A 21497-nucleotide genomic window follows, 5' to 3' on the forward strand; every position below is an offset into this window, starting at 1 on the left:
TAGTCCAGAAATAATGGAATAATGCAACTGGAAGACAACCAATATTGTCAGATCCTCTTGCTGGTATCTAAAGATATCCAAGTCTGGAATTTGAATTGCTAAAGAATCTTGGGGCTATCCTGCAATTTTGTTTCTGTGTTTCTATAGAAACTATTGTGACCATGTTTCAGGATTGGTTTTAACTTTCTTTGGTTTGGGGCATTCCCTACTGGTGATCAAGGTCTCTAGACTTTGGTATAAGCTCTTATCTGCAGTCCAGTTATTCTTGAAGAGGTTAACCTCACATCCAACTATTGTGTACTGTAGAGTTGGGAAATGTATGGCTAAATCTTAGTTAATTGGACCAATCCTTGATCTCAGAATCTCTGTCTCTTCCTTGTCTTCGATAAAATAATGACTATATCTCAGTGCTGTGGAATTCAACATTTAAACAGAGTGGGTTCTTGCAGTTATATTGGTAATGAAGTAATGCAGAAACATTTTTGAGTATTGTCTTTTCCGCTGTATAACATCTCTTAGGTGTTCTCCTGATGTGGACACTTGTAAGTGAATCTCTGCAGCATGAAATGCTCATTTTGCTATTCAGTGAAGGTCTGTGCATCTGAAAAGCCCTGGATTTCTGGTCGATGGGAAAACTAGCATACACAATGGCTGTTTCTGAAGCTTCTGCCACACAGTTGTGTAGCCATGAAGTCAAACCTGAGAAAGATGGTGAAAAATTGTAACTTCAGCAACCGTTTCATTCTAATAAGCTGAGCCGTTGCCTTCAGATAAGAAGGAATGTGAAATTAGAAAGCTTCCACTTGTTCCAGAGCTGATCTAAAGGCAAAGAAAAATCATAGCCTCTCTGCAGCTTGAGAGAAGTGGAAAACAAAGCACAGGTTAGCCCCAGATCTGTATGGCCCACCCAGGATTCACCTGAACTGCCTCTTTCATGATTCTGGGATCATCTGCCAAAAGGAAATAACTTCTTAAGGTGGTTCATGAGTAGTCAAATGTCCCATATTAAACAAGGTTTCCACCCAGCCCCCCTCCCCCAAATCCATTTCCTGTCTAAACCAGAGACATTGTTTAGACAGGAAGCGGGTTTGGGGGGGACTGGTGAAAACCTTGTTTAACATGGGGCATATGACTACTCTTGAAACATCTTCTTTCTCAGGAAAACAACAGTTAACAGCAAGCAGCCTGATTTCCTATGATGGAAACCGTTCATTCATATGGATACATGAATACATCCTGCATGGGCACTAATGTTCAGCATGAAGGGCGTTCACATTGGTTGTATAAAATCCCTGCAGGACCCTTCCACAGAAAATCAGTTTGGGGAAGGTCATCCCAGCCTACGTCCACGTCATAGGATCATCCCTCGTGTGGCTCTCTTGTTCTGCTGTTTCTGCCCCACTGATTTTGAGACGGCTTGTGTCAGATATTCTACCAGGATATTATCTCCTCTGTAAGACTAAGCACATGTCTTATTAAAAGCTAAACATGTCAGCTAACAGAAGATCTTTCAAAAAAGAGCTCAAACTCTCACACAGTCAGAAGTAAGCGCTGGGGAGGTCATTACAGTGGGTGGCAACCATGCCAGATAAACATATTTGTGAAATGATATTAATGAGCCTGGCTTGTTGATTTTGAATGCCTGTGCGGTTTAATGGGCTATTAAACCAGATTGTTCCTTTATTTGAAGATAAATAATACAAAAAATAGGCTACTTCTCTTTCTCTCCAATGAACATTTATTTATATTCCATCAATACATTTTTATTGACCCCAGAAGTGTAGATAAATAGATTCTCTTTGAGGTGCTATGATGAGCTTCCACATTTCAAAATCTATTCCTGAATCACCATTTATTGTAGGCAAAGTTCTATGCTTGCATTGGAATTGGAAGATCAGAGAGATTTCACAGAATAACAGACTTGGAAGGGACCTTGGAGGTCTTCTAGTCCAACTCCCTGCTCAAGCAGGAGACCCTATACCATTTTAGACAAATGGTTGTCCAGTCCCTTCTTAAAAGCCTCCAGTGTTGGAGCAACCTCAATTTCTAAAAGGCAAGCTGTTCCACTGGTTGATGGTTCTTACTGTCAGGAAATTTCTCCTTAGTTCTAGGTTGCTTCAGTTTCCATCCATTGCTCCTTACAGCACTGATGATGTTACCTAGTTTGGGTAATGAAACGTCTGCAAGAAAACAAGCAAGCTCAGAGAGCACCAAGGACCCCTCATTTCAACCCTGAGCTACATTCTCCTTTATTGGCAACTATGGTTAGCCAAGAAGTTCCCAGATAGAGTATGAAATGAGTGAGACCATGGCTGCTCCAGTACCACAGGTCTCTTCCTTTGCTTCCAATTGCATCTTGCCCCTAAAAGAGAAAATACAAGGACTTAATCTCAAACTAGGAATTGTTATGTTAGGAGGGGAAAGTGGAAGCATTGATGTTAACATTAGCAACTCTCTTCATGCTGCTTTCAGGCATAACCTGTTGGTCTCTTTTCAGAAGAACATTCTTCCTCTCTGCTAAGTCCTCCTCCTGCATTGCCACCGAATACTCCAAAGGGGCTCCAGGTAGCTTTTACTCTGCTGACCTCAAAGGACTGTCCTGCTCAGGTCTCCATCCTTGGAACCCCTCCAATTTGGAATTTTCTACTCTGACCTGTTAATATTCCTTGAGACTTGCCTTCTGGCTCATGTCATCAGATTTGCTCGTAGCAACGCCTGCCTTCTATTGCTTACCAGACAAATCACATTGACAGGTGGCCTTTATGTTATGGACTATCTCCAAGGAAACAAGTAGCACATCTTTATTTTTGCTAAAATAAGATTTTAAAATTCAGGGAGGGAGGGAGGGAGGAAGGAAGGAAGGAAGGAAGGAAGGAAGGAAGGAAGGAAGGAAGGAAGGAAGGAAGGAAGGAAGGAAGGAAGGAAGGAAGGAAGGAAAAATTTTGCCAGGAAAAATCTATAGAAATAAACAACCATCAGTTTCAGAGAGAACCAAACAGGAATAGTAGATTGCTGTTTGTACTAGTGTTTTCTCTTGTCCCAAAGTCATCTCGTTATCCCTATCTGTATTTTCCAAGCAGGATGGACCCCAATTCTTGCCTGGCCCTAATTCAGCACATCAACCTTTCTATCATTCTGCCTTTTAGTGTAAAGTGTCCCCTCTTCCCAGACGAGTTGATGACCTGCAGCTCCTGGCCTCCATTAGCTAATGGCAGAACGTCTTGGACCAAAACAGGAAGCACAAAGGGCTTTGAGGACTTCACACTTCAGCTTGGCTGCCTCCTGATTTATCCAACCAGAAGGCAAGCACTTGTTCTTCAGCCCCATGCCTCCAACCCATTAGTTGGTGGGCTGAAGATCCTGTTTGCTTGCCTCTCAGGTTAACAGCTTGGTCCTTCTAGAACAGCGGTTCTCAACCTATGGGTTGCGACCCCATTTGGGGTTGATTGACCATTTCACGGGGGTCGCCAAGCAAAGCTGTCCGCCATTTTTTCTCCTTTTCCGGCGGGTGCCTTACCTCCCTTGGGCTGGGCCAGCTGGTGGCCCAGCCGGTGGTCAGCCTGCTCTGTCTCTGCCACTTGCCAGCTACGCCTCGGCTGGCACAGGGGGCGGCACCACGTATGCGCAACGCTCCCGGGCAGGGAAAGTCCTCGACTTACAACCGGTTTAGTCCTCAACTTACGACTGGTTGGGGGTCATGGCATTAAAAAGGTTGAGAACCACTGTTCTAGAAATATTCTTTTGGATCTCTGGCGTGGAGGCACGCAGGATGGTGGGCCAGGAGAGGGTTAGTGGTCTCCGTTTCTTGTAGAGGGGTCCTAACTTCCACGGCTAACAAAAGATCTGTGATTGCAACTGTGGAGAACCGATAGCAAAGAGGGAGGCCCCTGGGAAAAAAATCTTGGCATCTTATCGAGCAAAACAGAAGGGCAGCTTCCTGTTGTTATCCCAGGCGGTTTCCTAGGTTTTGTTTCCCCAAAGCCTTTGGTGGAAATGACTGGACCTGTTTCCAAAGAGCAGTTTCTGTAATGGGGGGGGGTGCTGGGGGCTGGACTCCCATTATCGCCAGTGTCCTGCTTCCGGCATCTTGAAGTCAGGCCTTGGAAGACAGGAAACTTCTTCCTCCTGATTGCAGGTGGTGCATCCTTTAAGGAGCCCGAAGAGGCCAAAAAATACATCTTGGCTGTTAGCGATGTATCGCATTTTTGCTTTCTGACAAAGGCGTGTGTGCGTGTGTGTGTACGCGTGCATGCATCTGCCTTTCTAAAGAAAAAATGTATTTAAATACTTTCCATCCTGTTTGCAAAGAAATTTCATCCTGTTTCATTTAAGGGAGAGGCAAAGCAAAAAAACATAAATGACCCGTCCTTTGGGAAGGAATTCCAAGGAAGCCGGTGCATTAAAATCAGTTTCTGGTCCTTGAATGTGACGCTTCTCACCGAACAAGCTACATTTCTGATGCTAATCAAGGTTGCTGTCCTAGTATTTGGGGGGATTTAGGCAAGCAGTAAGTCACAGCCCAAGTCTTAAGGATGTATGATGATTCCCTGGACCTCTGGGCAATTTGGTTTCCTCTCTGACATCTTGGGTATTATTGTGTCAGGAAAATGCAGGGTTGTTTTCAGAGCACATGATTCCATTTGATTTTCTTGCCCTGAAGCTGTGAGATTCCACTTGGGCCAATCGGAATCAACCCCGTCACTTTTCAAGAATGGTTAACTTTCCTCTGAAATGCTCATTGGGGTTGAGATGCTTAGTAATTACCAATTTCAAAGAAGGAGATCCAAAGCTCAAAAGAGAGTAAAGCTAATTTATATCAAAACCCACCTTCCAATTTCCCCCCAATTTCCCTTTTTCTTATTCATTCCAGGGGCCCTTTGGAATTTCTATTGGGGGGGGGGAGTGTTCTTTAAAGCTTATTTTATTATGCTATTTTTCTGAGAGTTGGACAGAGGTGCCACCATTGTTTTTCTATTACATATATATATCACTCCCAATCGAAACAGGGTGAAGTTTATTTAAATGGTCCATGCTTGGATTTGAATGGATAGACAGGATGCCAGACAGGTGAGAATTGTAGGAGTTGGGAAGGACCACAAGAATCATCTCCTCTAACCTTCTGTGAAATTCAGAAAAAAACAGTTAAGCCATCTAGCACAGTGGTTCTCAACCTGGGGTTAGGACCCCATTTGGGGGTCGAACGACCATTTCACGGGGGTCGCCAAAAAACGCAGTCCGCCATTTTTTTCCCCCTTTTCCTTAGCTGTGCTACTCCCTTTTATTCTATTGGCTTTTGAAAGCCAATAGAATAGACTCTCTTGAATAGAGTCTAATTCTATTGGCTTTCAAAAGCCAATAGGAATTGTCCAGGCTGTCTCTGCCCTGCTGAGCCCACCAAAAGTCTCATTCTGCAAACGGTGCTGCACCAGTTGAGTAGTCCTCGACTTATGAACGGTTGAGTAGTCCTTGACTTACGACCGGTTGGGGGTCGCGGCATTAAAAAGGTTGAGAACCACTGATCTAGGAGAAGTAACTGTTCAACATCCTAAAAACCTTCAGAGGATGAATCCATAACCTCTATAGTCCCAAATGTGCTTTTCCAAGAGGCAACAATTTTGCTTCTCATCCAAGAAGCTTCTTCCGTCCTTCACTACTAAAGAAGCTTTTTGGATGAGAAGCGAAATATTTTCAATGAAAAAAAACAAAAACAAAGTCCAGTTGCCTTTTGGAAAAGCACCTTTGGGACAACCATGATTTGGATGATTGAGACTCTCCATAGACACAATTTCTATAGCAGGGGTGTCAAACTCAATTTCACTGAGGGCCGCATCAGCATTGTGGTTGCCCTGGGGGGGAAAGGTGGATGTGGCCAGAGTGGGTGCAGCCTACTGGGTGGGCGTGGATGGAGTGGGTGTGGCCTACTGGGTGGGCGTGGCCAGTTCTACATCATTTGCGTCAAGATGCCTATGGGGACCTGGGCAGGAGTGGGACAGATCTGAGGGTCTCTGGCAGAAGGGCAAGTGCCAAGGCATAGTCCACTGGGGCAAGTGCCAAGATGGCCACCACAAAATTGTACATTGGCTCCTGGCTGGCCTGGGCCAGGGCCACGGTAGAGGGGGCCGTTCGCTCACTGTTTCCAGGATGGCTTCGCGGGCCACATGAAACCACCTCGCGGGCCACATCCGGCTCCCGGGCCTTGTGTTTGACATGTCTGCTCTATAGGTTAACCATTCTGCTGATACACAGATATTGCCATCAGGGTGTGTGTGTATGTGTGTGTTAATACAGTGTATATTTAAATGAAAACTAGGTAGCTTCAAAACCACCATTATTTTGAGCACTAGTTTCTATGGCAATGTGAAATAATTTCCGATCATCTTCCCTATGGCATTCCTTGAAGAACATTGGTGCATTCTACCAGGGAGGTTGCAAGCCATCAGGGATCTGATCAAACAATAGATGACAAGATCCTCCCAGGCTTATAACTCAGGAGACCACACCTGGGAATTTGCTCCACTTCAGAAGAATGAAACCCTTTTGTGTTTCTGCGCGCATATGTTTTCAAGGAACCAAAAGAAAGGGGAATTTAAAAACATTTCAATGAGAAGAGGAAATCACAGGATGGGTGAGCAAGGATGGGATAATTCCAGGAAAGGCTCAAGCTGACCATGGAACCCTAAAAGGGACAATTTCATTACATTATGAGCTCAAGTCCACCATTAAGAAGAGACTAAACGTTCACCTGTCTGAGATGGTATAGGTTCTCCTGCTTGAGCAGGGGGCTGGACTAGAAGACCTCCAAGGTCCCTTCCAACTCCTATTCTATTCTATTCTATTCTATTCTATTCTATTCTATTCTATTCTATCCATATTCTATTCTATTCTATTCTATTCTATTCTATTATTCTGCATTCTATTCTATTCCTGTTTCCAAGGGTAGTTTACAAAAGATCCCATCGTACATTTATGAACTAAAAGTCCTCCAATATTGTAACTGATTTGGAAGCTGTTTCATGGGAACAGCAGATCCACATTGTGAATGCCCACAAGCATTCACAATGCCCCTAAGATCGAATACTTACAATCCTGAATTGTAACCTGTCCTTTATTTTCTTCTGTCTACAATGGTTCGACTTACAATCACTTGTTTAGCGACCGTATGAAGTTACAACAGCACTGAAAAAAGTGACTTATGATCATTTTTCACACTTAACGACCATTACAGCACCCCCACAGTAACACAATCAAAATACCCGCTGCTTGGCAAACCAGTTCATATTTATGACGGCTGCTGTGTCCTGGGATCATGTGGATCCCCTTTTGTGACCTTCTGACAAGCAAAGTCAGTGGGGAAGCCAGATTCACTTGACAATCGGGTCACTAACTTAACAACTGCAGTGATTCACTTAACAACTGTGGCAAGAAAGGTTGTAAAATGGAGTAAAACTCACTTATCAACTGTCTTGCTTAGCCATAGAAACTTTGGGCTCTGTGGTGGTCATAATGTCAAGGGCTACCTGTACAGAACATCCTGGCGGGGTGGGATGGGTATCAGATGTCTTTGCTATAGAAAGGGGTGATCTAAAATGCTTTTACAATTTGAGTTTTCAGTGCTCTGAATTCAGAGAGAAATTGCCCTCTTCTGGCCCGCATTTTCTTTTTCTTTTTTTTAAAAGAAAAACCATGTTCCCAAAATAGAAATACTGATGAGAGAGGCTAGCAGCTTTTCCAAGTGTGATGAAGTTGGGTTTAAAAAAAAAAAAGTCAGTCTCTCGTGATGGGCATTTGAAGATGGCAACCGTTTGATGGTTAGTTGAGCATGTCGAGTTGAGTTTAACTGTTGCTTTTTGAGAATGGTTTTCCACAAGGCCTGGATAGGAAGCCGGAGACGCGCAGAATGATTTAGCTTCCGCGTATTCCCATCAGAACGAGGTAAAATTCCACTGAGGAAAAAAATGCTGGCAATTTGCTAGCAATAGTAAAAGTCTCCACCTCTTCCTAGGGAACATTCTGGATGGGGGAGCCAGGGAGTTGATGGAAATAGTTGTGGGAAGTTCAGAGGTCACTTCAAATAAAGCAACATGATGCATCTAGTGTCGAAATCCTTAGCAACAAGATTGTTAGGTTAAAAACCTATCGCTGTGTGCAGTGGTGGGATTCAAATATGTCAACAACCGGTTCTCTGTGTGGATGCCACTTCCGGAAGTCCTTATATGGTCCTGGACAACCCAAAATTAGCTGCCAAAGTGGTGCAAACCGGCTGAATCCCACCACTGGTTGTGTGGCTCTTGGAATGGATATGGGGTTTTTTCTTGTTCAATATCCTGAGGAAAGATTCTTAGATTCATCTGCCTCTCACTGGCTTAATTTCACAGTTCAGACTTCACCATTCACCTTAATGTTAGGTATCATTTGAAATTAGCGGAAGTACCTTGCAAAGACTTCCTTTGAGCCCCTGTGCTTTATGTATGGAACTAGTGAGATCCTGAGGTGGCCAAATCAGGAAGGGACTTCAAGGACGTCTATTCCTTTCCATTGTATAAAAACACCCATGCAAAGCAACCATCCAAAAGCAGACCAGAAGAAAACACTCTAGTTCAGCGTTTCTCAACCTGGACCATCTTCTGAGGTGTGGACTTCAACTCCCAGAATTCCCCAGCCAACCCACTGTCCCAAATAGAAGTATTTCCTCTAAGGCAGGGGTAGGCAACCTTGACGCTTTTATGACTTGTGGACTTCAACCCCCAGAATTCCTCAGCCAGCAAAGCAAAGCTGGCTGAGGAATTCTGGAAGTTAAAGTCCACAAGACATAAAAGAGCCAAGGTTGCCTACCCCTGCTCTAAGGGAATACCCTAAATTCTGCAGCCTAAACAGCATCCCTGTCTGGGTTGCCCAAACAGTTTTGTCTTATCTGAACACATTTATATTACATTTACTTTTCTCAGTGAAAACTGCCTGTCGGTATTTGTTTCCCTGGGATAATTTCAGACAACACTCATAACACGTCCATACTTCATACTGTATTACTGTAGTCCTTGACTTACGGCCACAATTAAGCCCAACATTTATGTTGCTAAGCGAGAAATTTGTTCAGTGAGTTTTGCCCCGTTTTAGGCTTTGCCACATTTGTTAAGTAAATCACTGCAGTTGTTCAATTAGTAACACGGTTGTTAAGTGAATCTGGCTTCCCCATTGTCTTTACTTGTCAAAAGGTCGCAAAAGGAGGATCATGTGACCCACCCATCCCCGATCACTACAACTGTCATAAATGTGAGTCAGTTGCCCAGCCTCTGAATTTCGATCACTTGAGCATTAGGATGCTGCAACGGTCTTAAGTGTGAAAAATGGTCATCCGTCACTTTTTTCAGTGCTATTGTAACTTCGGAACGGTCACTAAACGAACTGTTGTAAGTCGAGGACTATCTGTAACCAGCCCTTCCGTTTCTTTTCTCCTTGCAGGACTGTCTTCTGCTGTCTTGGAAGTGGAAGTTGGACAAACGTCAGTGACAGTGATCCAAGGACAGCAGGCCATACTTCCGGTCTCATACACGTCCACCAGTGTCAGCGCACCTTTTGTCACCTGGCACCGGGAAAGACCCGGGGAACGTTTGCAGGTACTGCCTCACTTTGCCAAGACTGGGAAAAATCCAAGGTCTGCTCTTGTGTAGGGAGATGCTCAGTCATCCAGGTCACGGTTGTCCCAAAGACGCTTTTTCACGAGTCAACTGGACTTTCTTGTTTTTCTTTGAAGACGTTTCTCTTCTCATCCAAGAAGCTTCTTCAGCTCTGACTGGAGGGTGAGGAATGGAAGGATTTATACTCCTTGCAGACAGCTGGTCAAAAAAGAAAAGGAAGAATGCAAATGACCAACTGTCTGCAAGGAGTATAAATCCTTCCCTATCCCACCGTCTAGTCAGAGCTGAAGAAGCTTCTTGGATGAGAAGTGAAATGTCTTCAAAGAAAAACAAGAAAATCCAGTTGACTCGTGAAGAAGCATCTTTGGGGGACTGTCTGCTCTTTTTTTTCTAGAAATGGGCAACTGATAAGCTCCTAAAAACAGTTTGAGTGTTGAGTAGAGTTTAACAACCCAGTTGACTGATCAATGGCCCAGCACTACAGATAAGAAGTAAAGGTAGTGATTTGAAGGCTCCATCTGTCCAAAAGAGGCATTTGTACATTTCTCCAATGGATTGGTTTGAGTTATATGTATGTATTCCACAATAAGCATTTAAATGACCTCTTTCTTTTCATGTGGGCTCCAAATTATGTCCTTAATGGCCATAGCAATGAATCCCATGTGCCTGCGATGAGGCTTTGAAATCTTGGACTACATGGAGAAGTTCTGTGTGATGATCTGCATGTAACATCCCCCTTAGTCTCAATTGTGGTCATGATCGAGCACTACCTGCACTGTATCAGAAAGACCACTAGGGCTACCAGATCCAGGTGGCAAGAATCACAATGACCACTAGAGGGCAGCAGACTACAAGGGATGTCTGTATTTCCTTGGTAGGAGTTACAGATAGTCCTTGACTTAACAATTCATTTAGTAACTGTTCAAAGTTACAACAGCACTGAAAAAAGTGACTTATGACCATATTTCACGCTGAACAACCATGGTAGCGTCCCCATGGTCATGTGATCAAAATTCTGACGCTTGGCCATGGACTCATGTTTATGACGGCTGCTGTGTGCTGGGATCCTGGAGATCCACTTTTGCAACCTTCTGACAATCAAAGTCAAGGGGAAAGCCAGATTCACTTAGCCAAAATTTGATTAATGTAACAACTGCAGTGATTCACTTAACAACCGAGGTAGGAAAGTTGTAAAATGGGGCAAACTCACTGAAGAATGTTTCACTTAGCAACATAAATGTTGGGCTGAATTGTAGTCCTAAGTCAAGGACAAACCTGCATTTGGACGTTTGCAGCCCAGATCTCTTAGCTCAGTTTACACCCCTGGGTCTATAACCCTTGCGAGTTGAACAACGTCAGAACTGAATCACATAGCAAACTGCAAATGGAAAGATTTAAAATGGAAGGGAAAGTCTTTCTTACAGACAAGCTGTTTTTTTAATGTAAAAATAGATGACAGTAAGTGCATCTCCTCCTCAAAAACTAATCAATATCATGCCAAGATAAATAAGCAGAATTATCACAGAGATGTCAGTACAGCTCACATATATAGAAAAATGTCCGTTGATTTAAGACTTTTCTCACATTTAGGTTTGGTTCACTGAAATCCTTAAAGTGATTCAGTGACCATTAAAGTCAGCCTAATGTTAAGACTGGTTAATGGGTTTTTTAAAAATCATTTTTACTTTATTTTTACTTTTTTTTTCAGTTGGGATCCATCCCAATTCTGTCAAGCTTCCAGACTCTGCATGTAACTCAGGAGTTCCCAAGTGGGGGTGATCGTACCCCCAGGGGTGCGAGATGATATTCCAGGGGGGTGTGAAAACTTGGATTTAGAAGTTTCAAAATTATAGTGTATATGCATAATTCATTTTGAACTTTTGTAAGGGGTGCGAGACTATATCAGATGCATTCTAGGAATGCGGGATATAGAAAAAGTTGGGAACCGCTGATCTAACTCAATGAAAAAAATCAACATTAAAAAAATCAAGAGGCTTATGCGAGTCCCTTGGACTGCAAGGCATTCAAACCGGTCAGTCCTAGAAGAGATCAACCCCGACTGCTCTTTAGAAGGCCAGATCCTGAAGTTGAAACTCAAGTACTTTGAGCACCTAATAAGAAGGAAGGGCTCACTGGAGAAGGGTCTAATTCTGGGAAAGATGGAGGGCAAGAGAAGAAGGGGATGACAGAGAATGAGGTGGCTGGATGGAGTCACTGAAGCAGTAGGCGTGAGCTTAAATGGACTCCAGAAGATGGTAGAGGACAGGAAGGCCTGCAGGAACGTTGTCCATGGGGTCACGATTGGTCGGACATGACTTCGCAACTAACACTTGTATATAAATATATATATACTATATATAAATAAATAAATATGAGAGCTAAAAAGTGTGCTTGGACACCATCTAATTTATATGTCTTCATTTTAGAAGGGTATAGACTGAGGCAGCTGTGGACATTTCAGAAATCAACACTTTCTCTTTACGGGAAGATGAATTAAGGAATGCAATGCCACTATGATTTGAAGCTTATTGCTCAACAGTGAATCTGTTTCCCTTCAAATCTGGATGGGCTTTTTTTGGGATAGGAGAGTATCCCCACTTTTGTATGCTCAGCTTGAGTGTTTCTTAGAGCACTTTGCAGCCTGTAACACATTTGGACCCCAAAGACTGGTAAAGGCAGAGAAAGCCAGCATTATCCCCCTTATGTTAAAGCTGGCTGAGTTGACATAAAATGGAAGCACGCTGCCAACAGATTCCAAAATTAAGAGCCTCTACATGCAAGTGGGAGTTGCACAATCGTCTTAAAAGTATTTTTGGAATATGAGAGCGGTCAGGGGCATGGAAGTGATGGCAGCATTGCTTAGGTGGAGAAGGGATAGGAGACTTTTTCTAAGGGAGAAATTAAATGCATTCAATTTTATGTGAGATTAAGGAATATATAGGTGGTCCTTGACGTACGGCTATAATTGAGTCTAAAATTTTCGTTGCTAGGCAAGGAAGTTGTTCTGGGAATGTTGCCCCCTTTGCGACCTTTATGGCCACCGTTGTTAAGCCAATCACTGCAGTTGCTAAATTAGCCACATGGTTGTTAAGTGAATCTAGCTTCCCCATTGACTTTGTTTTATCAGAAAGTTGTCCAAGGTGGTCACGTGGCCCCGGGACACTGCAACCGTCATAAATACTTGCCAGTTGCCAAGTGTTCGAATTTTGATCATGTGACCAGATCATAAGTGTGAAAAAAACGGTTATGTCACTTTTTTTCAGTGCCGTTTTAACTTTGAATGGTCACTAAATAAAATGTTGAAGATCGAGGGCTACCTGAATTTTACATTACTGTATTTCCCTCAAATTGACTGCATTCCCTCCCCCCAAATTATGGGGGGCACCAAAAATCACGCAGGCAAAATTCATAATTTTTGCCATGAAGCTGGCTGCTTTAGCAAAGAGGCTCCAGAGAGCATAAAACGAGAAGTTAGGAAGGGCATGTAGATGCTTTGCCCACCTTATGTGATGCTCACGCACATAGCCTCAGGGGGCAGCCACCTCTTGTGTCACACTGAAGCCTTGAACTGTTTGTTGCTGTTGCTATGCCAACAAAGCGTCATCCCTATGATGTGCTAGACTCATCATTGCTTCCTGTGTGGAATGAGCCATGGAAGCGGAAGAGGTGCTAAGTAACACTGACACCTTTGTGTCTCTTTGAAAAAGATAGGGAGGTGGGAAAGATGGCTGAGAGCCAGACTGAAGAATCCAGAGTTCTTCAGGAAAGCATGCTAAAGCAGGGTTCGTCAACCTTAGCAACTTTAAGATGGGTGGACTTCACTTCCCACACATGCTGGAGCAAGTTTTCTCAACCTTGACAACTTCAGGTTGGGTGGAATTCCAGAATTCCCCCAGTCAGCATTGCTGGGAATTGAAGTCCACACATCTTCAAGTTGGCAAGATGGAGAAATACTGTGCTAGAGATTGCTTTGAATTTGATACCACAGTCAAGGGTCCTGACAGGAGGGGGATAGTAAATGGACAATAAATTGGGCACTACTACTATGTTGAAGTTCTCCCATTTAAAACTTGATGGACTCCTTCCACCTGCAACGTGTTGTTTATGTACAAGGGCATCCCTCCACTCTGCATTCTTCTCCATTGCAAGTGTAAATCATAATTTCTATTTTCTGGAAGGACAGAAGTATGGCCATGGAGCTGATTCAGTCTATAAACCCATGTTTTCTCCTCCTCCAAATTAACTTGAGCAATTAGACAGAATGTTTTAATTCATTTGCAAAGGAGGCAGCCTCGCAGCAGATGTTCCTGATCTTCTATGAGAACTTCCATAATTTCATTAAGCGTTGCTTTTCAAAACGTTTGTAGAATCCTGTCGCCTATGGCTGGAGGTCTCCACACTCATTGAGGTAGACAAGGACAAGGACTTTCTTTGTGATCACAAAACCTTCCTCACTGTTCATTCTCAGGGCGGGGTTTACATTTCTTCACAGCAGGCTTAGGATCTGGCTGCAATCCTTTCATGGTTTTGTTTCCTTCTCTGCAATCTTTCACCCCCCTCAATCAGGTCTCTGTAATTGTTGGTTTTCAAATGCTTCATGGAGAAAGGGATCCTATGGGGTGATGAAGGGGAATGAAGCATCTTTTGTTACCATGGCAACCGAGCTCTGCTAGATCATCGAAGCCAACTTTTCCTCTGCTTTAAAGTCCCTGGGTGGCTCTAGTTCACTAAAATGCATGTCAAGACACAGATTCTGGGATGGATTCATTGCAGTGATGACAAACCTTTTAGAGACCGAGTGCCCAAACTGCAACCCAAAACCCACTTATGCGTTGTCAGGTGCCGGGTGAGTGTGGCCTATTAGGTGGGTGTGGCCCATTGGGTGGGTGTGGCTGCAGTGGTAACGGCAGACTGGCTGGGACTAAAAAGTTCAATCAATCAATTCCAACATTGCAAGATCTTTTTTTTTCCAGTGAGAAGTTGAAATTGACTGATTGATTGAACCTTTTTTTTTTGTACACAGCAGTAGAGGTCTAAAGTGAAAAGGTTTTATAAAACCCAGCTGAAGGCCTAGGACTGGGGCGATGGCACACGTGCCCACAGAGAGGGCTCTGAGTGCCGCCTCTGGCACCTGTGCCAGAGGTTCGCCACCACTGATTTATTGGAACCTTTTTGGACCAGGAAGAGTTAGATTGGAACATCCCACCTGAAGGCAAAGGTGGGCTTCCTCTGTCACTTGCAGAAGACCAAAATGATGTCTCTGGACTCCACTGGTATTGCTATTCTTGGGGAAGACTGATTGATAAAGGGGAAAGAAATGTCTGTATTAACTACTTTAAGATGATGGTAAAGACACAGGAGAAGAAACAGCAGGAGAAAAGAGATGAAAAAGGAGTCTTCCAGCCCCTATCCAGAATGTCTCTGTTTCAAAAATGGTATGAAAGAGGTTGACAGTTTACGCCAGTGTGGCTCAAACTCAGCAACTGTAGGATGTGTGGGCCACACAAGTGAAAGAGCAGCCAATAGTTGAGTACACAGAGAAAGAGGCCAAGTCATAAAGTGTTCCTCAATCTTGGCAACTTGAAGATGTCTGGATTTCGACTCCCAGAATTCCCTAGCCAGCCATGCTGTCTGGAGAATTCTGGGAGTTGAGGTCCAAACAACTTAAAGCTGCCAAGATTTAAAATCATTTGGACTATTCTATGCATGCAATTTTGTGTATCCCTCACAGGTGTATTCAGACAAGTTTCATGTTGGGTGCTGTGTTTTATATCAGCCGGCTGCTGTTTCAGCCAAAGCAATGAATCCTTTAATCTGCATTGCAGATCCTGGCCTTTATGTATGACACACCGAAAGTGGAAGACCCCGATCTCAAGCAGCGCCTTGGATTTTTGTTCCGTATGCCTTCTCACAATGTCTCCCTTGTAATTAATAATACCAAAGAAATGGATTCCGGCCAATATATGTGCACCGTGAACGTTCCGGACGACAGTACGGTGAAGGGAAGAAACATTGGACTTGTTAACCTCACCGTTCTAGGTAAATCAACTCTGGTTTTCTTCTACTTTGCAGAGGTTAGATGGGGAGATGTGATCTTGGATCATCTAGAACATTTCATTTTCATGGAAGTAGTCTTTGGGTTATGACTGGTCGCTTGGCAATCGTTCGAAGTTAAATTGAACTTCTCACTTCCTTACCACCTGGTTCTGAAGTTCTGATGGATGCACTCTGCCTGTGGTCACGTGACTGCATTTTGGGCTCTTGGCAACCTGTTTGTGATCAATTGCAGCATCCCACAGTCCCATGACTATGATTTACAATGTTTTTATTGTTCCGGTTTCCAGCAAAAACCAGCCCTTAGCATCAGTGGGTTCGGTTTATGACTGCTGGGTAAACTGACTTCAGTTTATGACTCCCTTACCCCACAAAAAAGATCATAAAATTGGATCGGTCATGTGACGACCTGCTTTACAACCATCATGGCTTATAGCCATAATTGCAGGCTCAGTTATAGTTGTAAGTTTAGGGGGACCTCTACCGGCTTTGGATGCATCAGGAAAGATTGTTGCAGATCTTTCCATTTCTGCACCATACAGCTGAGCTTGGGAGTCTGACAGTTCATTCTTCAGCTCAGCCTTGTACTCTGCAGAGCTGCGTAGCAATTTGTAAGGAGCATCCAAGTTTCAGCTTGTGAGCTGCTGCAAAACAGTCCTGTCAGGTGCAAAAGATCAGATTCACATATGAAAGTCCACTTAAACTGATTTGTTGCTGTTCATATATAGGTACAGGAATCTTCTCAAATAATTGTTAACAGCTGCTAAGAGTTGGATAAGGGTCAATGGGATTCAAAGGAGGCTGAACTTTGTGATCACGTAGGGATTCTAGGCTGATTCCTCTTTTAACTCCACCTGCAAGTTCTGCCCCTTCTTCCCCAACAAGTCCCATGGGATAGAATCTAGAAGGAGTGATTCTCCTTCTTTGTGTTTTGCCCAAAGTGAGCACTGAAGCTTCAGGAACCCTTTTCCTGTTGATATTTCAAGAAGAAACCTCCAGAGGGCCAAAGATAGAATGGGATCATTTCTGACCCTCCCCCCCCAATATTTTAATAGCACAAAGAAAGGTCAAAATCAAAAGTTGCCAGAGGTAACATTAACTACAACCTCCTTGATGCATCCGTTAATATTTAAGATCCCTCCATATTTGGGGTTCTGCAACAGACTAACAACATCTCTTCCCCTTTGAAATCTGATGGATCCTGAACTGATTCTTTTCCCCAAGCTTTCAGTGGAATGCCAGTGTTTTTTGTAGCCAGTAGATGACGCCATTTACTACCTTTTAAAGCACTGAATGGTTTTTGTATTTCGTTAATAATGAAAAAAGAGACCTTATTATTTTGCAGTCCCACCATCTCCGCCAAAGTGTCGGATTCAAGGCAGCACCCAGGTTGGAGGCAACGTTACCATGTCCTGCAAATCTGCTTTTGGAAAACCAGTCCCAGTTTACCATTGGCACCAGACTGAGCCCCGCTTCCAGGTTTTCTTTGCACCCACACAAGGTAGGAATCTTTATTCTGGGCATTTTAATCCAGCACAGCTGGACAGGGCAGGTTGGACCTGGTTGTGGTTTAGGGTGAAGAGGGGAGAAGACCCCCATGTATCTTTTGTGCTGGCTTTCCAAAACAAAAGGGAAGATTAGTCAGGAACGAAGTTTGATTCCGTTCAATGTGTGCACAGAATTTAATCCAAAATTGTAGGTTGGTTTTACTCTCTGGATATTTCATATTCTTCCTCATTCTCCTTTAGAATTACTATTTGGTGAAAACTTCCGAATGAGTTTCAGGGGAGGAAGCAAACTTTTTGGTGACACTTTAAGCTCAACTTCTACCACTGTTTCTCAACGTTGGCAACCTGAAGACGTGTGGACTTCAACTCCCAGCATTACCCAGCCAGCACGGAACTCTGGGAGTTGAAGTCCACATGTCTTCAGGTTGACAAGGTTGAGAAACATTGTTCCACACCCTGGCTTAGTGTAATGAGAAAACTTGATTTAGGTGCTCAGCCAGGTCACTGAGAGAAAGTTAATGGGGTCCTCTTACAATACAGTTCTGTTGGTCTGAAGCTTGCTTGGCATTTTTTTCCCCAGACACAAAGAAGGGGCTCCTGACGCTGACCAATCTGACTATCGAGATGTCTGGGGTGTATCTCTGCAACTCCTCCAGCATAGCTGGCCATTCCAACTGCACACTCAGTCTGGAAGTACAACCACGTGAGTCTCATTTTCACAGCCCACAACTGCTGCTACTCTGCTTCCATTTACATGGGAACACTTAGTAGCAAGAGAAGGCCGACATAAATAAAACATCACCCTTGCAATCAGTTGTATCTTTAAGAACGGTCTCCCGTTTCCAATTTTAGGAAAATGTGGGGTGTTTCCTTGGCTACTGCATTGAAGGTCTCCATTTAGCTAACAATCTGTAGTGGTGACTCTTCCATCTGGATTAAAAAAATGTTGTGCATATTCCTGGTAAAAAGTCCCCCTTGTCCTGACAATCTGTTCATGCGTTGACAGCCAATGAGAGGCAGTGATCAGGGCATCCTTCCTCAATCTGCCTGCTCTCCTGGTCTCTCTGACAGAAATATGGGCTTGACCTCCCAAAATTCCCCAGTCAACAGCACTGCTAAGAATTGTCAGCGTTGGTCCACAGAGAGCATGTCAGACAGGGAAAAACCAAGGAGAACCATCTCGCTTGCTCATGAAATGGTTTGAGCAGTCAATATCTCCCAATCTAGTCTATTTCACAGCTGCTTATAACCACGGGAAGAACAGTCCTGTATACAGCAGGGGTCCCCAACTCCTGGGCTGCAACCCAGTACCGGTCCTTGTGCATTCTGAACCGGGCCATAGAAGTGGCGGGCGAGTGCTTGCACACATGCACATCCCCACTCGCGCAATCAGCAGGTGCGCATATGTGCACTCACTTGCCCGCCACTCACAAAGAACCGTCCCCTCTCCCCCTTCCCTACCAGTCCACAATACATATATGTATGTACTGTATGTATATATATGTATGAGGCACCCGGTCTACCAAATATAAATCAGTCTGTTCTGCGTTTCGCTCCAATCTAGGAGCATGTTTTGCAGGCAGATGTCACATACTGTGAACACTATAAATTCAAAATTTTGTGGCTGGCAAAGAATTAGTGGGACTTGAAATAGCTATACTAGTCTCCCACTAACTCTTTGCCAGCCACAAAATTTTGAATATGTATATATGTGTATATATATATATATCAATATCATCTATTTATATATCATCTACAGTATGTATCATGTCTGTCTGTCTGCATATCTATATCTTATATCTATCTATCTCTATCTATCTATCTATCTATCTATCTATCTATTTATCTATTTACTTCCTTTTTTGAAGTAAGATTGATATCAATGATATATAAATACATGTTCAACACAGAGATTGGATCCAAAATTAGTTTGGTGTAAAGACATTAAAGGGATTTTAATCAGGATTAACTGGATCCAAACATCTAGTGGAGCAGGAGGTTGGGAAAAATTGAGAGGGATAGGATTGTTGAAATCTCGTTCCCGTCTCCTTTACAAAAACAAAAAACAACCCCCCCAAAAAAACATCTTCATTGTGGCTCCTTTTGCAGCGTTCAATACAGCGGTGGTGGCTGGTGCAGTCGTGGGAACCCTCATTGGACTTGGCCTGATCATATTTTTTACACTCCAGATGTTTATCTACCGAAAGAAAAAGAAGGAAGCCCAAGAGGATGTAGCCAATGAAATCAAGCAAGTATCGTAGAAATCTGGCACTGCTGATGGTGGAGTTAGAAAAGAGTGTCTACCACTTGTTGGGTTCCAAGTCCATCAGCCTGACACTCTCTATAGCAGGGGTCCCCAACCCTCAGTCCGTGGACCCGTACCGGGCACGGCATGCCAGCAACGGGTCCGCACAAGCAAGCAAAGCCCCATCTGTGGGATGCAGGCAGCACACAAAACCACGCCCCCTCCAGTCCACGGAAAAACCTCTCTCCACGGAAGCGGTCCCTGGTGCCCCAAAGGTTGGGGACCTGTGCTTTATAGCCAATGACCAGAAATGGTAGGAATTGTCACCTGGAAATGTCTTCGCTAGAGACCCCAAACATATTTGGGTCATCTTCAGTATTTCCTGCTGATTATATGGTCCTTAATGCTCTCTGAGTTTGCTGTTTTCTTACAGATGTTTTATTAACGAACTAAGTAACATTATCAGCTCTATGCTAAGTAGCACTGATGATGTTACCTATTTGGGTAATAAAATGTCTGCAAGAAAACAGCCAAGCTCAGAGAGCACCAAGGACATCACAGTTAAACCCTGAGCTACAAATTTTGCCTTCTATTGGTTCTTCCTGACTAGTTTCAACGGGAAAACACTTTGTAATGTTAAAATCACTGTACAACAGTGGAATGATTAATCTATAGAGGTTGTGGGTTCTCTTTCTCTATCATGGATGATTGGATTAGTTTTGTAGTAAACCGATAGGAATATAAATCCTTACGACAAAAACCCAGGTAGATACTCTGTTTGATGGAAAAAACACAGTTTAGAGACCCACCCTTAAAAAAAAAAGTGTGGAAATGGAATATTGGAAAAATAACTTCACTGATTCCTATTTTTCTTTCCATTTATTACTTCCTTCCCCATTGCAGGGAAGATGCTGTAGCTCCCAAGACACTCTCCTGGATGAAAAATTCCTGCACTGATGGACTCTCCAAAAATGGAACACTGTCATCCATGAACACAACCCGGGATCAGAAATTATATCCAGTCCGCCCCCCCTCGGACACTGCTTCCATCACCACTGCTGCAGGAAGCATGGTGGGCTTCAAGGGCCCTTTCAGCGACCCCAGAAATGGGACTCTCACACCGACACCCAGCCTTTCCAGCCAATCGCTGCCCCTCTATTTTCCGCCAGTGATTAATGGGGTCCAGTGCCATCATGCCAATGTGCCCATCCACAGGAATAACCTCCACCGGACAAACAGGGCTCAGCCACAGGCCCCCCAGCAGCAGGAGCCCCCTCTCCCCACTACTCAAGGGCTAACGGCCTCCACTCTGAATCGTATGGGAGCAGTGCCTGTCATGGTCCCTGCTCAGAGCCAGGCAGGGTCTTTGGTGTAAATGTGGTGTAACTCCATAGCTCTCGGTTTGACTCATCACAAGCATTGACGAGAGACAGGCGTACATTGTGCTGCTTCGCCAGCCTGTCTGCAGAGGCCCAGGGTCTGTGTGTGGGGTGGGGCTTGGATTTGTTCTTCAAGTGACCAAATGTCAAGACTTTGCCGTAAGTGAGACCTTATTGGGACTTCTGAAATGGACTTCTTTTGGGGCGGGGGGGGGGGGGGAACCAGAAGAGCTTCTGTTTATCTGTCCAGTCTTATTCTTCTTGGTGCCCCAGCCCCATTCCATCTTCTCTGGGAATCTACCTAACAGAGACTAGGTTTAACTGGGTAAAAAAGAAAGTTTGTTCTCTAACATGACTCTTAATGTTGAAGGAGAGAGGCAGGCTGTGGTTTACTCTCTTGGCTTAGAACAGTGGTTCTCAACCTTTTTAATGCCGCGACCCCCAACCGGTCATAAGTCGAGGACTACTCAACCGGTTGTAAGTCGAGGGCTACTCAACTGATGCAGCACCGTTTGCAGAATGGGACTTTTGGTGGGCTCAGCAGGGTAGAGACAGCCTGGACAATTCCTATTGGCTTTTGAAAGCCAATAGAATTAGACTCTATTTAAGAGAGTCTGTTCTATTGGCTTTCAAAAGCCAATAGAATAAAAGGGAGTAGCATAGCTAAGGAAAAGGG

General features: G+C 43.9%; 1 protein-coding gene across 1 annotated transcript in view; it reads left to right on the forward strand.

Annotated features, from left to right (window-relative positions):
• Positions 1 to 21267, forward strand: part of ESAM (endothelial cell adhesion molecule) — a 56501-nt gene extending 35234 nt beyond the window's left edge. The window contains exons 2-7 of the mRNA XM_039356529.1: positions 9460 to 9614; positions 15461 to 15674; positions 17035 to 17190; positions 17778 to 17900; positions 19307 to 19445; positions 20346 to 21267. Coding sequence (XP_039212463.1) covers positions 9460 to 9614; positions 15461 to 15674; positions 17035 to 17190; positions 17778 to 17900; positions 19307 to 19445; positions 20346 to 20817 — 1259 coding nt within the window. The 3' untranslated portion in view covers positions 20818 to 21267. The remainder of the gene's footprint in view (positions 1 to 9459; positions 9615 to 15460; positions 15675 to 17034; positions 17191 to 17777; positions 17901 to 19306; positions 19446 to 20345) is intronic.
• The last annotated feature ends 230 nt before the right edge of the window (positions 21268 to 21497 follow it).

Source organism: Crotalus tigris, unplaced genomic scaffold (assembly GCF_016545835.1).
Source record: "Crotalus tigris isolate CLP2741 ecotype Arizona unplaced genomic scaffold, ASM1654583v1 scf7180000018825.4774228, whole genome shotgun sequence".
NCBI lineage: Eukaryota > Metazoa > Chordata > Lepidosauria > Squamata > Viperidae > Crotalus > Crotalus tigris.